This window comes from Gorilla gorilla, chromosome 5 (genome assembly GCF_029281585.2).
Source record: "Gorilla gorilla gorilla isolate KB3781 chromosome 5, NHGRI_mGorGor1-v2.1_pri, whole genome shotgun sequence".
NCBI classification, from domain to species: domain Eukaryota; kingdom Metazoa; phylum Chordata; class Mammalia; order Primates; family Hominidae; genus Gorilla; species Gorilla gorilla.
The window spans coordinates 140,863,772-140,881,307 of NC_073229.2; the positions used below are offsets into that span (position 1 = coordinate 140,863,772).

At 42.3% G+C, this 17,536-nt stretch overlaps 2 protein-coding genes across 3 annotated transcripts in view; one reads left to right on the forward strand and one right to left on the reverse strand.

The window, feature by feature from the left end:
* The window catches only part of ZUP1 (zinc finger containing ubiquitin peptidase 1), a 46,274-nt gene extending 30,144 nt beyond the window's left edge, over positions 1-16,130 (reverse strand). Inside the window, exons 1-3 of the mRNA XM_004044582.5 lie at positions 15,761-16,130; positions 2,948-3,543; positions 1,011-1,583 (exon numbers count right to left, since the gene is read on the reverse strand). Coding sequence (XP_004044630.1) covers positions 1,011-1,569 — 559 coding nt within the window. The 5' untranslated portion in view covers positions 1,570-1,583; positions 2,948-3,543; positions 15,761-16,130. The remainder of the gene's footprint in view (positions 1-1,010; positions 1,584-2,947; positions 3,544-15,760) is intronic.
* Positions 15,425-17,536, forward strand: part of KPNA5 (karyopherin subunit alpha 5) — a 60,773-nt gene continuing 58,661 nt past the window's right edge. The window contains exons 1-2 of one of the 2 annotated variants that reach the window (XM_019030160.3): positions 15,461-15,668; positions 15,823-15,882. In XM_019030160.3, the coding sequence (XP_018885705.1) occupies positions 15,665-15,668; positions 15,823-15,882 (64 nt within the window). In that variant the 5' untranslated portion in view covers positions 15,461-15,664. Of the gene's footprint in view, positions 15,669-15,822; positions 15,883-17,536 lie in introns of both variants that reach the window. The other variant, XM_004044583.2, reaches the window with a different exon arrangement.

Here is a 17,536-nt window from a genome sequence, read left to right on the forward strand (position 1 = left end):
GTGGAGTGCAGTAGTGTGATCATGGCTCACTGCAGCCTCCACTTCCCAGGCTCAGGTGATCCTCCTATTTCAGCCTCCCAAATAGCTGGGGCTACAGACGCAAGCCACTAGGCCTGGCTAGTTTTTGGGTTTTTTTTTTTCTTTTTTTGAAGAGACGAGCTTTTGCCACATTGCCCAGGATCGTCTCAAACTCCTGGGCTCAAGGGATCTGCCCACCTCGGCCTCCCAACTTGCTGGGATTACAGGCATGAGCCACAACACCTGGCTCCACAAATTCTTAAAGTTCAACAATAAGAAAAAGACATAAGATCCTAAATGTGTACACACCAACAATAGAGTCTCAAAATACATGAAACAAAACCTGACAGAGCTGAAAGGAAAAATAGATAAATTTACAATTATAATCAGGGATTTCAACAACCCCTTCTCAAAAATTGATAGAACTACTAGACAGTACTACTATATAAAACAAGCAACGATATAAATAATCTGAACATAAACAACAGGATCTAGTGACATACATATAACATTCCACCCAACAAAGCAGAATACACTTTTTTTTCCCAAGTATCCACAGAACATGACCAAGATAGCTCGTGTCTTGAGCCATAAAACAGGCCTCAACAAATTTAAAAGAACTGATATCACAGAGAGTTTGTTCTCTAATCATAACAGAATAATGGAGTCAAAATAGAACTCAATGCAAAGTCAGAGAGTCCAGGACAGTCCAGATGCTACGGGGTTAGTGACAATAAAAAGAATACCCTCTGGAAACTAGACAGAAAGTTCCAAAACTACTCTCAATGTAGCTGAAACATTTTATATCTGCATCAAAATTCTTTTCCATAATGTACTTTTATATTTCAATAACAGCAAATGAAAAATGTTATAGACATAAAATGGATTTCAAAACACATCTGTAGTAAGCTGACTTACAAACCAACTTTTAAAATACCACATATTAAATTGAGGCTGTAAACCTATAATTTATAATGAAATGAAAACTTTACCTTCCAATGGAATGTCTAAAAGATTGGCATGCTTTGTTTTCACATGAGTTTCCATATCTTCACTGTGCTCCTCTATTTTTCCACAGAATGGACATTCGGGAGGACTGTATGTTGTTTCATAAACAGATCCTTTTATTTCGGTCAGGCTGGACTGTTTTTCCCTACTTTTCAGGAATTTTCTAGATTCAGTTAAGTTCTCTGAATAGAAGCCTTCATGTTTTAAAGTACTATCTTTAGTCAGGTTTTGAGCTGAATTTTTTGGATGATTAGATGCACAACCTGAAAGAACACTTGAATTAACTTCCATTCCACACTGTAGGGTGTTGTCTTTCTTGTTATCTGAAGGTCCATATTGTACTGTATTTATCCTCTCAAAGTTTCTTTCAAGTGTATTCTGCTCAAAATGAGCTGTTTCGATATGAAAACACATTTCATCATAATTCACACCTGACAACTTGCAAAATGGACATATAATTTCACTTTCCATGTGAACAATTAGGTGAGCTTTCATGTCTGGTTCTGAGGTTACTGTTTCACCACAAATATCACAGGAAAGCATGGTATGACATGTAGCTAGAAAAGAACATAACATTAGGTTTCAAAGATTTGAAGAAAAAATGTGTTTCATAAAATGATTTGAGACAATTACTTGGTCTTTAACGCTGGATTATTTTGATGAAGAAGTTTTCAATGTACTTACTGTTCCTCAAATACAAAAACTTATTTATAAATATCAACCAAAATTTCGTTTATGTTTTTTTTTAAAAAAGGCAATAATAACGAATACAAGTAATTTTAAAAATAAAATATTTCAAAAAATGTCTCTGGCCCAAGGTGGAGAAAAAATAACGTTTAAAAAATTGTCCAGGTAAGATAAATCAGGTAAGAAAAAAATGAAGAGAAGAAACCTATTTATCAACTGATATATCTAAATACTGAATACTGAAGCTGATTATATTGAGGAGGTAAATAAACACATCTTACAAGTAGAGTTTAACACTGTAAACTTAGAGTCTTACATGTATCAAGTGCTATTTAAGTGCTATTATTATAATTTAAGTACTATTATTATCGCTCTACACATAAAGAAATTCTGGCTCAGACAGGTCACCACAAGCAGAAAAAGGTGGAAGCCAAAATGCCAACCCCGTCGTGCTCCACAGCCTGTACTCTCAGCCCCAAGAATAAAAGCAGAAGTGGTATAGTAGAAAAAAGCACTTATTCCAGAGTCAAGAGAACTGGGTAATAATTTCAGATTCATCATTTTGGGTAAGGAATCTCATCTCTCTGAGGTTCAGTCAAAGACTACTGTAAAATCCAAAGGTAGTTATTTTTGGATTTTATGGACAAATAAAGTACTGACTACTGACATAAAGTGTTAAAAAAATAATTTTAAAAAAAGCAATCACTTCGCCACCACCTTCCTACTACAGGTCCATCGTTCAGCTAAAGACTATTTAAAATCAAACAGGAAAAGAAAAGTAATGACACTATCACTTCATTTAAATAAATTTACCTTTAAAATACCTCCCTACATTGTCCTTATTTTTTTCATTTCTCTCCAGACAAATGGATACAGTCTCTGATTTTAGAAGGCCGTTCTCCCGAGCCCCCAGTGGGATTAATGTCACACCCGGAGTTTCTTCTCTTCCGGTGGCTGGGACACGGTCAGACACAGAATGATGAACTTGGACATGGACTCAGATTAAGCGGGTAAGAGACAAATGGGTACCCAGGTGCCTCAGAGGAAGCGAGTGAGAGGCAAGAAGGACCCAGTGCCAAGCTAGGTACGTGGTGGGTGAGGTCAGAAGACCGCAAGGCCGAGTCTCCCAAACGTTCCGCGCCAAAGGCACAAGCCAGGCACAAGAAACTAGCAGGCACTAACTGGGTCAAAGCTTTGGGCCTGGGGAATAAGGGAGGGGACCATCAATTCTTACCTGCCCAGAGGCCAGCAGCTGCCACACTGAGCTCCGCTAGGCTTCCCCTTTGGGCCTCGCTGGCAGACGAGTGCGTGCGCGGCGTCCAATACCTCTCCTGGCCTGATGACTGAGGCCAGGCCTTCCCAATACGCAGAGTTTCACAGTTAACCGAGGAAAGAATTAGGAACTTCCAACACCTTGGCCCTCAGTACCTCATTCAAAAGCACTTCCTTACTCCCACGGAAAAGAAGTAATCCCAGAATGCGCCGCTCCACGCCGGTCTGTATGCAGTGCATTCTGGGAGATGTAGTCTTTTTTTTTTTTTTGGAGACAGAGTCTCGCTCTGCTGCCCAGGCTGGAGGGCAGTGCGCGATCTCGGCTCACTGCAAGCTCCGCCTCCCGGGTTCACGCCATTCTCCTGCCTCAGCCTCCCGAGTAGCTGGGACTACAGGCGCCCGCCACCATGCCTGGCTAATTTTTTGTATTTTTAGTAGAGACAGGGTTTCACCGTGTTAGCCAGGATGGTCTCGATCTCCTGGGAGATGTAGTCATTTTTGCATTCCTCCCATTTCCCAGTTTTTCCTTCTCCCATCGAGTTTCCTGCTACTCAATTGCTAGGAGAGAAAACCGGGATCTGAGGTCATTCATACTTAATCTGAATGAGTTCACAGGGCAGGTCCTGGGGCAAATAGCAGTCTACACTAGGGCCTGCTGAGTAGCACTCTATTTTAGTATCAATAAAGGGTTTATAATGCTGCTAGGTATCAAGCTCCCAGCTACGCACCGAAGGTAGAGGATAACAGGTTCTTTCCTCAAGGTTACAAGATAACAAATATCTTGGTTTGTATGTATGTATGTATATATTTTTTTTGAGACAGAGTCTTGCTCTGTCGCCCAGGCTGGATTGCAGTGGTGCCATCTCTGCTCACTGCAAGCTCCGCCTCCCGGGTTCACGCCATTCTCCTGCCTCAGCCTCCCAAGTAGCTGGGATTACAGGCGCCCGCCACCACGTCTGGCTAATTTTTTGTATTTTTAGTAGAGACGGGGTTTCACCGTGTTATCCTGTATGGTCTCGATCTCCTGACCTCGTGATCCGCCCGCCTCGGCCTCCCAAAGTGCTGGGATTACAAGCGTGAGTCACCGTGCCCGGCCGTATGTATGTATTTTTAGAGAGGAAGACTCTTTCTGTCACCCAGGCCAGAGCACAGTGGCTAAAATAGCTCACCGCAGCCTCGAACTCCTGGCCTCAAATGATCCTCCCATCTCGGCCTCCCAAAGTGTGAGCCACCATGTTAGCCCAAAATCACAAATATCTTGTCATTCAGGCTTTATTTCATTCAACAAATATTTAAAGAGTGTCTATTAGAAAGGCGTTTTGCTTGGAACAGGAGCTGCAGCAGTAATCAAAATACACACAATTCAGAACTTTTGAGGCTTACATGCTGGTGAGGTAGAGGAAATAAAAAGTAAATTAACTGATCATGGTAAGTGCTATGAAGAAAATAAAACTGGATTGGCCAGGCTCAGTGGCTCACATATGTAATCCCAGCACTTTGGGAGGCCGAGGTGGGCAGATCATTTGAGGTCAGGAGTTCAAGACCAGCCTGGCCAACATGGTGAAAGCCTGTCTCTACTAGAAATACAAAAATTAGCTGGGCGTGGTGGCAGGTGCCTGTAATCCCATCTACTCGGGAGGCTGAGGCAGGAGAATTGCTTGAACCCGGGAGGCGTAGGTTGCAGCGAGCTGAGATCGTGCCACTACACTCCAGCCTGAGTGACAGAGCAATAGATTTTTGAGACTGAGTCTCAAAAAAAAAAAAAAAAGAAAGAAAGAAAAGAAAACTGGATTATAGAGATACTAATGTTTGGAAAAGGTCTTGATGAAGAGTTGAGTGTGCTGATGAACAAACCTTACACCAACAGGGGAAATAGCATTTCAGACAGATAAAATAACAAGAACGAAGGCCTAAGGCTGGAGCAAAAAGAACACTTTTTGACCAGAGCATAATGTGGTAAGGAGAAAAATGATTACAAGATGAGGTTAGGGTTGTAGACAGGGGCCAAATCATGTAGGACCTGGTAGAAAACTAGTGAGGTATTTAAATAGGAGGGTGATGTTATCTGATGATAAATAGTATGTTTTTAAAAATTGGCTAGGCGCGGTGGCTCACGCCTGTAATCCCAACACTTTGGGAGGCAGAGGCGGGCAGATCGCATGAGCCCAGGAATTCCAGCCCAGCCTGGGCAACATGGAGAAACCTGTCTCAACCAAAAAAATACAAAAATTAGCTGGGCGTGGTGATGTGGCCTGTAATTCTAGCTACTCGGGAGACTGAGGTGGGAGGATCACCGGAGCCCCAGGAGGCTGAGGCTGCAGTGAGCCATAATGGCACCATTGCACTCCAATCTGGGTGACAGAATGAGAACCTGCCTCAAAAAAAAAAATCGTTCTGGAAATTTGTGGACAAACATGGAAGATTAAACATGTAAATTTATATTTCTCTGCCTCTCAAAATCTATTAAAATGATAGGAGGAAAATAAAAATAATACTACTAACAGCTAATGAGATTTTACAAAACTTTGAAAGCTAAAAAAAGATGAATGATTAATAACGAACTTAACTCAGAACAGATGTCAACAAAAACCAAGTCAAGTCATACTGTCTTGACGTATGGGTTTCTGCTTGCCCGGCACAGCAGCTGGGGTCTGCTTGCCCAGCACAGCACAGCCAAACACTGACACTGGGATAGCAGCAAGAGAAAGTTGAGGCATTTATTGTAGGGCACCAAGCAAGGAGAATTGAGTAGCTCATGCTTAAGACCTGAACTCCCACATTGCTTACAGGTAAGAGTTTTTAAAGGTGAGGAGGCAGAGGTTACAGGCAACGTCATAAATCAATACACGGAAGCTATACGTTGGTTTGATTTTAAAAGGCTGGACATCTTGAAGTGGTTCGGGGCACAGGTTACAGGTGGATTCAAAGATTTTCTGACGTTTGATTTGCTAAGGAGGCAAAGCTTTGTCTAAAAATTTGGGATCAGCAGAAAAGAATATTAGCTCTCGCTCAGGGGTGTGATCTCCTCCAGGCCCCTCAGGAAGAAATTTAGAACAAAGAACAGCGATCAGGATTTAGTCTTCAGTTTCCCACTATCAGGGGCCAAATCATGTTGGACAGTAGATCTGTTTGGTGGGGGATCTGGGTTTCTGGAAAACAACCCAGGGACATATGTTAAAATGTTATCTTAAGTTTCTATAGGGAATAAAACATCTCCTGACTCTTTTTTGGGCCAATGTTTTAAGCTACTATTACCGTTTTGTTTATCAAATTGCTCATTTATTTCTCAGCGCTAGCTAGGTTCCTGGAATTTTCCTTGAAGGAACTCAATATTTTCCTTTATTTCCATGCTTGGGGGTTGCCCACGGGCCCTTAAGTAGGGTCCCTACTCCATCTTAATACACTCCTCCTTCCCAGAAATCTGAAAATTCCAGAAATTAAACACAAGATACTTCTAAAAATGATGGTGACATTTGGAACTAAATAAAGGATCGTTTTACTGAAAGTCTGAATAAGGAACAGTTAGAACTCCAACTCTAGATTTTCTCCATCACCAGTGTGATGGTTAATTTCTCCTGAAACATTATTTCTTATTATTTCCCAGGAAGTTCCCGCCAAATGAGGGAAGAAGCAAAGAAAGTGGAAGGTATGGGGCCAGGCATGGTGGCTCACACCTGTAATCCTACACTTTGGGAAGCCGAGGCAGACAGATTGCTCGAGCTCAGGAGTTTGAGACCAGCCTGGGCAACATGGTGAAACCCCGTCACTATCAACTTGACTGAATTGAGGGATGCCTAGATGGCTGGTGAAGCATTGTTTCTAGCTGTATCTGTGAGGGTGTTTCCAGAGGAGACTGACCTGTGAGTCAGTGGACTGAGAGAGGAAGACCTACCCTCAGTGTGGCAAGCACCATACAGTCAGCTGAGGGCTAGGCTGGGGCAAACAGGAAAGAAAGGGAATTCTCCCTCTTTGCTCTCTCCCTTCTGGAACAAGACACCTTTTTCCTTCCTGCTTTTGGACATCAGATTGCACCATATTCAGCTTTTAGACACTGGGATTCACACGAGTGGCTTCCCAGGAACTCTTGGGCTTTTAGCCTCAGAGTGGGGGCCAAACCTTCTGCTTCCCTGGTTCTGAGGCTGCTGGGACTGAGCCACATTACCAGTTTCTCTGGTGCTCTAGCTTGCAAGATGGCCTATTGTGGGACTTCCACCTCCGTGATCATGTGTCAATTCCCTAATAAATTGCCTCTCGTATATAGTATTGGTTATGTCTCTCTGAAGAACTCTAATACAGCTAGGTTGCCACGAGACTCCTCTTTCCCTTCCAGACAGAAGACTACAGATTTAGTTCATGAAGAAAACGAACCAAAAAAAACAGCTATGAACCCTATCCTAGGGGGTTCAAAGGCTTGACCCTATCCTTAGGGTAAAGGCACTGGACTGAAAATGGGAAATAGGGAAGGCTAAATACTAAATTATGAACCTCTTGCTCCTTTTCCACATCACATCTTGATATGTGATTTCTGCCTCCAAGGCAGGAGGTTGGAAAATTCCTCCCCAGAGAAATCAATTGTCCCAAGAGAAAGACCTAACAGATGTCAACTTTTAGGAAATTATCTAATGATACTGCCGGGTCCCTATTTTACCACTCTGTGGGAAGGCTGCCAATTGTTGAGTAAACAAGCCCCACTGACGCACAGTGTATAGAAGGTTTCTTTAATGTCTTATTATTAAATATGAATAGATACTCAAGGGTTCCAGGCATTTGAGTACAGCCTGTGGCAAGTAAGATGGAAAGCTAAACAATAATCATAATTTAAAAAGTAAGCTCTGAAGAAACAAAGAAAGAGAAAAAAATTTCAATGGAAACCACAATTAATATCCTCAGATAGATAAGAAAATGTATTGAATCTCTAAATCCAAAATAGGAAATAGCTGTTGGGATTAAAAATATTGCATACTTTAAAATACACATATTAATAGAGGGCTGGAAGATAAAGCCCAAGAAATTTCTCAGAAAACAGAACAAAAAGAACAAGGGATAGAAAAACAGGAAAGGAAAATAATCAAATGAGAAATTGGATTCTACATCCAACTAATAAGAGATACAGAGAGGAATAACAACAAAAACAATGGAAAATTAGTTATCAATGAAATGACATGATAATTCACGACTTAATAATAATTTCTCCTGAAACATTATTTCTTATTATTTCCCAGGAAGCTCCCGCCAAAATGAGGGAAGAAGCAAAGAAAGTGGAAGGTATGGGGCCGGGCATGGTGGCTCACACCTGTAATCCTAGCACTTTGGGAGGCTGAGGCAGGCGGATTGCTTGAGCTTAGGAGTTTGAGACCAGCCTGGGCAATATGGTGAAACCCCATCACTACCAAAAATACAAAAAATTATCCAGACGTGGTGACATGTGCCTGTGGTCCTAGTTACTGAGGAGGCTGAGGTTGGAGGATCATTTGAGCCCAGAAGGCAGAGGTTGCAGTGATCTGAGATCACACCACTGCACTCTAGCCTGGGTGACAGATTGAGACCCTATCTCAAAAAAAAAAAAGAAAAGAAAAAAAAAGAAAGTAGAAGGTATGGAATTCCATAAAAAACTCTATCAAGATGAGAGAGAACAGACAGGAATGAAGGCAGAAAGGAAGAAAAAGAAAGGGAGGGAGGGAGGAAAGAGGCAGCTGACAGATCACTTCATGTTTATGACCATACTGAGAGAAATATATTCTGTTAAGCAGAATAGTGTCCCTCAAAGATGTTTATGTCCTGGCCAGGCATGGTGGCTCACACGTGTAATCCCAGCACTTTGAAAGGCCAAGGCGGGAGGATTGTTTAAGGCTAGGAGTTGGTGACTAGCCTGGCCAACATAGTGAGACCCGCCCCCCCATCTCTAATATTAAATTTTTTTAAAAGATTCTATTTCCTTATTAACAGAACCTGTGAATATCTTACTTTTCATGGCAAAAGGAATTTGTAGATGTGATTAAGGATCTTGACAAGAGGGGTTTATCTAGTAGGCACAATGTAATCACAAGAGTCCTCATGAGAGGGAGATAGATAGGAAGGTCAGTCTTAGAAAAGGAGATGCAATAACAGAAACAGAGGTCAGAGAGATGTAATTGCTGAAAGGGGTCCAGAAGCCAAGGAATGTGGGTAGCTTCATGGAACTGGAAAAGGCAAGGAAATGGATTCTCCCCTGTAGGCTCCAGAAGAAACACAACTTTGCTGACACCTTGATTTTAGCCCAGTGAGACCCATTTTGGACTTCTGACCTCTAAAAGTGTAAGATAATACATTTATGTTATTTTAAGTCAGCAAGTTTGTGGTAATTGGTTAGAGCAGCAACAGGAAACTAATACAGATCTCCAGCAGTGTGTTTGAAGATGAGTTAGTGATGAGTAGTTAGAAAATTAAGCAAATGATAATGACAGAAAACAGGCAATTAATTTTAGAACAATAAAAAACTACACAAGGAATGTAATTTTTACATAAAAATTTAAATACTGATTTAACCAAAATAATTTTGATAGAACTATATTGGAGGATGTGCGATCAGGAAGTATGTGTAAATGTGTATGTTGGGAGGTTAGTGCAGTTATGAGTAATAAATTCTCATTTTACATCTATAACAATAGAAAATGTCTATGACTTTACGAATTAAGAAATAGCAGTGTATGATTTTAAAATATTTAATTAGAAAAGAGATACCAATAAGAATACCTAAACAAGTTGAAAATAGTAGCTTCTGGGGAGCAGCATCTGGGGATGGTCAGGTGGGAAGTGTTAATTTTCATGATAAACTTATTATTGGACCCTTTAAATGATATATTTGTATTATTTGATTACAATAAATAAAAATTTAATTGTAAATTACTACACCTTCTGGACAGGGAATAGATTATAAAGGAGTCAAGGTAGATACAGATTGCTTAATTAGGATACTACTGCAGTTTATGAAATAAATGATGGAATGCTAGAAGAAGTGTCAGTAGAGATGGACTAGGTGTAGATGTGGACTATTTTGGAGCTAGAACCGAAAGACAGGAGGCACTGGTAAGGTAAAGGTAAAGAATGATTCATAAGTTTTTTAACTGGAGTTTCTGGATGCATAGTTTTATCATTACAGAGATAAAGAGGCCCGAGAAAGAAATAAAGCAGAATGGGATAGAATAAAAAATCTGTTTTGGCTTATTAAATTTGAGATGCCCATCAGACATCCAAATGGAGGTTTGATATATGAGTTTAGACCTCCAGGAAGAGGTCAGGGATGGAAATTTGAATTTGGGAGAAAGTGGTTTATAGGTAGATGGCTTTTAAAAATACAGGAGTATGTCGTATCACCTAGAGAGGAAATGCAGCAAAGTAAGAGGCCTGGCACCAACATTTATAGGTTGCTTAGAGGAGGAAGACTAAATAAGGAGGATGAGAAAGAGGAGGCATGAAGCTGAAAGAAGGCCATTCATTTCTTTGTCTTTGGAAAACTGAAAAAGTATGTGTGGTAGAACCTTTGGTACACTGCCCAAGTTCTGGTTCAGGACTAAAGGATTTTCTTCCCCCACTGATCAGGGCTCTAGGCCAAGTTCCACTTCAGAAACTGCATGCTGGTCAAAGGGAGCTGCTGCCTCACCCAAGATTAACCCTCCCTCTGGATTTGATTCAGTGATATCCAAAGACTTCTTGATTCAGTGATAGAAACATGAGCCTCTAGCCTCAACAGTGACAATTCTTAAGGGTCATCCCAGCTTCTGCACTTCCTATAAGATTGTCCGAAGTCTCTGTTGCTAATAATGCAGCATAATTTATCTCTCTGTAGAATCCTGCTTCCTCACTCCTGACTGTTATTATTCCCAAAGAGCACTCTGCAATAAATATCAGGTGGCAAATCTTGAATCTCAGTCTGTTTCCCTGTGTTCCGTGAAAGGGCTGTATATGCAAAGCAACCGCCAAATGTTGAAGTAGCCAAGAACCCAAAAAGGCAGAAAAATCAAGTTAATTGGTCTTGGGTGATTTATTAGGGGAACTTACAGACAGAAGCGTGGTCTTGGGTGGCCGCAAGACAGGTAGATCTCCATACCACTAAACCCAGGGCTAACCCTCTAAACCCAGGGCTTATATCTTAGGGAAAATATACGTACTCTGGAAGGAGTGTTTAGGTGGCTACAGGTGTCACAGCCTGTGATTTCTGTAACAGCATCAAGGGTTGTTTTGGAGGAAACTTACGGTGAATAGGTGTTCCTACTTAAAGAGTAATACATCAACTAGACATTTTGGGAGCATTCCTGGACTTGGGGTTAGTCAGAAATGCTAATGGAACATTAGCATTTCAAATAAAGTCACTCTGTCCCCACATCCTGGATCAGACCTATCGATAGCAGCAAGGATACATGCTGTTGTGTGGAATGACTTGTGCTACAGAAGTGAGGGAAATTTAACAATAATTTACAGCTTCAACAATTAGGATGGTCATGTGTCCCAGTTTGCCCAGGACAGTCATCCCAAAAAAGTTACTATTAGTATCCCATTCCACTATCAAAAATGTCCTGGTTAACACAAATTATATGATCCTGCTACTGATAACTTTGAGTCTTAATCTAATTCTCATTAAGATAAACTACTTAGGTACGAATCACAGCTACTTCTTACTAGCCCTGTGACAGTGGAAAGTTTACTTACACATTCATCTGTGCCTCAGTGTCCCCTATCTCATGTTGTCATTGTAAAGTTAAGTATATCAAATTTTAATTTTGCAGTGATCAACAGGATCTCAGAAGAAGTATGTTCTTACTTTGATAACTTACCTGCTTCCTTATTCCATTTGGGCTGCCATAACAAAAATACCAAAAATGGGTTGACTTATAAACAGTAAACATTTACAGACAGTCCCCGACTTATGATGGTTTGACCTATGACATTCCAACTTTACAATGGTGCAAAAGTGATACACATTAATAATAAACCATACTTCAAATTTTGAATTTTGATTCAAAAATTCTTTATAACTTTATTCTGACATAGGCTTTGTGTTACATGACTTTGCCCAATTGTAGCCTAAGTGTTATGACTATGTTTACAGTAGTCTAGGATAAGCTATAAGGCTCAATAGGTTAGGTGTATTAAATGCATTTTTGACTTACAATATTTTTCAACTTACTGATGGGTTTATTGGGAAATAACCCCATTGTAAGTTGAGGATCATCTGTATTCCTCACAGTTTTGGAGGCCAGAAGTCCAAGATCAAGGCTCAGACAAATTTAGTGTCTGATGATAGCCGGCTTCCTCATAGACAGTACCTCTACCCTCACATAGTGGATAGGCAAGGCATTTCCTCTAACCTTGTTTTACAAGAGCACTAATCCCATCATTAGAACTCCATCCCAATGATGTAATCACCTCTCAAAGGCCCCACTTCTTAGTACCATCACTTTGAGGGTTAGGTTTCAACACATGAATTTGAGAGGGACAAACATATTCAGACCATAGCATCTGCTTAAGTAAAAAGAAATTGGTGAGCCAATGGGTTAGAACCCTTTCTTTTCCATCATGGCTTGTGGAGGAGGTAAGCTAATAGGGCAATATGCTCTCTACTGTTGAGGCAGCAGCTTTTGGGATAAAAGGACCACTGAGAAGTGGATTTTATTTTGACAGGCAGATTGGGAAAGATGCCATAGAAGGTCAGTTCTTGGTAGGAAGTTGCTGTGGTTGGCACTGCATACAACTAATGAAGTCAGCATCTTGATACCAATCCTATTCCTCCAGTTCTTTCCTGGATATGAAAAGCCGGGACCTAGACCCTGCTGAGCAGAGGTCTAAAAGACACCATTATCATCTCTTCTGCCATATCTATCCAGAGGGAAGGCATGTCCAGATAGCAGGAATCTTCTTCAGGAGTATAGAAACAAGTGCAGACCATCTAAATGAGAACAAGAAAAGCCAAATCTATTTGGAGCTTACAATAGCAAGGGAGTCAGCCATCATCACTTGCATTTGTCAGAGACTCAACGGCAGGCAGAGGAGTGAGAAAGCTTTAGAGTGGAAAAAAGGGAAAGCTTCAGGTATGCCAATTCAAGGCTGTTGGCATGGAGAAGCTGCAGGTGGGCTAACTAAAAGCAGGGCATCCTATGTAATTATTTAGGGGTGGGTAGATATTTGGCTCTCTCTAGCTGGCCTTGAGTTGGAAGCCCAGACAAAACTTAGAGAAGCTGTCAGTTATTAATCACGTCCTGGCCATTTGGGGTAGATTGCTACAAGGGTTATTGCTTGGCTTCCTGGACTGGTTGCTAAATATAGTAATCTGATTTCTTAGACTGGTTACTGGACATAGTAGGTTGCCTTCCTGGACTGGTTGTTGAAGGTTGCAGGTTAGTGTTCTATTTGTATATATTCTCTGGCCATTGTCTATTTGAATTCAGTCTCCCAGGATGGAGGAGTAGGGAGGAAATAAGAAAGGGATAGGGTGGCCAGGTGATTAAGGCAAATAAACTCCTATCAGTACTCCAATAGTCCTGTTGTCAGAGGCGTTTGAACCAGAGTGACTCCAACTTGAACAGGTGCTGGGTAAAACGAGGCTGAGACCTACTGAGCTGCATTCCCAGGAGGTTAGGCATTCTTAGTCACAGAAGATTGGAGGTCCATGCAAGATACAGGTCACAAAGACCCTGCTGATAAACAGGATGTCGTAAAGAAGACAGGCCAAACCCACCAAAACCAAGATGAAGACAAAAGTGACCTCTGGTCATCCTCACTTCTCATTATATGTGAATTATAATGCATTAGCATGCTAAAAGACACTCCCACCAGCACCATGACAGTTTACAAATGCCATGGCAACATCCAGAAGTCATACAGTCTAAAAGAGGGTAGAACCCTCAGTTCCAAAAATTGCCTGCCCCCTTCCTTGAAAACTCATGAATAATCCACCCCTTGTTTAACATATAATTAAGAAATAACTGGCTGGGCGCGGTGGCTCACGCCTGTAATCCCAGCACTTTGGGAGGCCGAGCCAGGAGGATCACGAGGTCAGTAGATCGAGACCATCCTGGCTAACACGGTGAAACCCTGTCTCTACTAAAAGTACAAAAAATTTCCAGCTACCCGGAGGCTGAGGCAGGAGAATGGCGTGAACCCGGGAGGCGGAGCTTGCAGTGAGCCGAGATGGCGCCACTGCACTCCAGCCTGGGCGACAGAGCAAGACTCCGTGTCAAAACAAACAAACAAAAAACACACAAAAAAACTATATACTCAGTCCAGCAGCCCAAGCCACTGCTCTGCCTATGGAGTAGCCATTCTTTTGTTTCTTTACTTCTCTAATAAACTTGCTTTCACTTCACTATATGGACTCATAATTGGCAACGCTTTCTGGTAACACTGCCCAGGTTTCCTGTCAAGCATGCCTTTCTCAGCCCTACATACCCACAGTTAAATAATCCCTTCTCTCCTGTTTATTTTTCAACTATTGAAAATAGCAAACATCTTAAAACAATTTGTCTTCATGTTTTTCCTCTTAAAAAATTGCAAACGTCTTCTGGGCAGGATTTATGTATTGTTTATCTTATTTATTCTCTTCCTATTGCATCTGGAACACAGTCTGTTTTCAATACCGTTTGTTGAACTCCAGGGTAGATTACAGGGCTGTGTATTATAATCTACAGTACTTTAACTGAAGTTACTCGTTTATTGGTGACTACATTGCTGTCAAAAATACACTCATGTGGCTGGGTGTGGTGTCTCATGCCTGTAATCCCAACACTTTGGGAGGCCGAGGCGGGCGGATCAGGAGGTCAAGAGATCAAGACCATCCTGGCCAACACGGTGAAACCTGGTCTCTACTAAAAATACAAAAATTAGCTGGGCGTGGTGGCGCATGCCTGTAGTCCCAGCTACTTGGGAGGCTGAGGCAGGAGAATCGCTTGAACCTGGGAGGCGGAGGTTGCAGTGAGCCGAGATCGCATCACTGCACTCCAGCCTGATGACTGCGCGAGACTCCGTCTCAAGAAAACCCCCAAAAAACAGAAAAACAAAAACAAAAAACCGCAGATGTTATAGAATATAAAATTATAAATGACAAAAAGCTTGAAATAAAACGAGCAGAGCATATAAAAGTTAATGAAGCTGAAGAAAACGTGAGCTTCTCTGTACACTTAACAAGGCTGCGATTTTTACCAACTTTTTTGCACTGTTGTAGCCCCAATAATGTATCTAAAATGGTACTTGACACAGTTTATATCCTTAAGAATGTATGCATGCACGCACGCGTGAAGAATGAATGAATGAGGGGTCGTCCCTTTGCACACACGGAGGTCTACGGGCCGCAAAGAGTACCTACAGCATGGCCACCGCAAGCGCAACTAAAATCTAGGGCATGTCGCAGGCACAGGCTCCTCCTTCCGTGGGTGGGACGGCGGCGCGCACTTTCTCTACGCCCCACTGCTAGGATGTGCGGCCACCACTCCTCCTCCTCCGCCGCCGCCGCCGCCGCCGCGTCGAGTGCAAGGGCTTCTGGGAGCCGAGCCTCGGGGTCTCGGAGAAGGGGCGCAGGTGGCCGCCATCTTGGATTGCGAACTGGGTCGCTACGCTTCACGCCAGGGGCGGAGTGGCGGCCCTTGTGTTACCCGCCACACACGTCGCCGCTGGGGACTGGGAAATCAGGGCATCGGAGAGTGCCACGTTAATGGGTAAGTTGGAGTGAACACGGGCTAGGTTGGGGGAGCCTCGGTTTTGGTCCCTTTGGGAACTACTAGTTCCTGGGGCCACGGTTTTTATTTACCCCGTACTTTGCGAAGGTCTCTGGAACCTGGCGGTGCCGGGTGTTTCTCGTGTTTTCCCCAGGGCGACAGCGGTCGCGGGGGCGTGGCAGCCGGACCTTTCCCTTGCGGACGCGAAGGCGTGGTGAGTTCAGATTCTTTCAGCAGGTCCTCTGGAGTGATGGGCAGTTGGTCTCATCTTCGCCGCCCCGCCTCACCGTTTCTCGGTAGTTCTTTTCAGTTAATGGAATTGCCAAACGTTGCCACTCATACCTGGTACCCATCAGCTGTGTCCAGCAGCTTATGGAAATTCCACAGTGTCCAAAGAAGAGACAGGTTCCATCCTGAGGGCCTCCTAGCCTCGCCCTCTCCATCCGCCAGCCTCCCTCCTCCACCTGCGTGCAGGTGCCTCTAGTGCTCATTCCCGACGACAAGGCAAGCCTGGGTTCCACGCTTCTAATAGTCGGGCAGCTCCGTTCTAAGATGAAAACTTAGGTTTTCATCGATAATACATAGGAGATGGAAGTATTTGAAAGCTGTGAAATGACAGTGATATGTCTAAAGAATATGACATTGGCGGCGGGCGCGGTGGCTCACGCCTGTAATCCCAGCACTTTGGGAGGCGGAGGCGGGCGGATCACTAGGTCAGGAGATCGAGACCATCCTGGTTAACACGGTGAAACCTCGTCTCTACCAAAAATACAAAAAATACAAAATAAAATACAAAATAATAAATACAAAAAAAAATGCCAAAAATACAAAAAAAAAAAAATTAGCCTGGCATGGTGGTGGGCGCCTGTAGTCCCAGCGACTCGGGAGGCTGAAGCAGGAGAACTGTGTGAACCCGGGCGGCGGAGCTTGCAGTGAGCCGAGAGCGCGCCATTGCACTCCAGCCCGGGCGACAGAGCGAGACTCTGTCTCAAAAAACAAAAAACAAACAAAAGAATATGACACTGGCATTTACTTTTGAGCTTTTTAGACATGTTTTTTAAAAAAGACAAAAACACTAATGATTTATCTCTCAATTACAACACCCAATAATGATGACTCATATTCTGTACAAAAGTGGTTTTCTTGGTAGGTCAGGAGCAACTCTCTCCCTCCGACCTAAGTACTGCTTGTTTGGTTGTGAGGGCTCTCTAGTTGGCACTTCCCCCGCTTTGTGCAGTCTTTTACTTTCACTAATGAGGCTCCCAGCCCCATGGAAATGAAGGCTTTACTGGCATAAGAAATAATGTCGATTGATATTAAAGAAAATCATAAGTTCAGATTCCAGTTATTTGCCCAACTTAAACATGGTTTTTCTAAGAGCCGTTGAAAGCTTATGAATGAAAAAAAATTCCTCTATTCTGTAACTTTAAAGTGCTGGAATAACATTTCTAAATAAAAATATTTAATTTTTATGAGACCTCAGCCTTTGAAGTGCAGCCTTTAAATTTATTTTTTAGTGAACGAAACAATCCCATTGGATGGGGCCCCTTTAGAGATAATTTCCCTTGGTTTATTGTCCCCTTTAAAGCAACTGCAGTGAGGATGGATGCAGGTGTTAAATCTGAAGCCGGAAGTCAGTACTATTGAAGAAAAAGGAACAAGTGATATATGAGTTGTTGGTGCTGTATTTTATTTGGCTAAAATTTATGCTGAACAGTTACAATGTGGTTGCTTGGATTAATGGTCTCATAAGTAGCGCCTTTGTATGTGTGTGTGGTGGGGCACAAGGTGATCCAGTCAGATGTGGTAAGAAAATATTAGAACTTCTATTTGTTTACCTTTTAAAACTTTCATTCTTAAAAATTTCT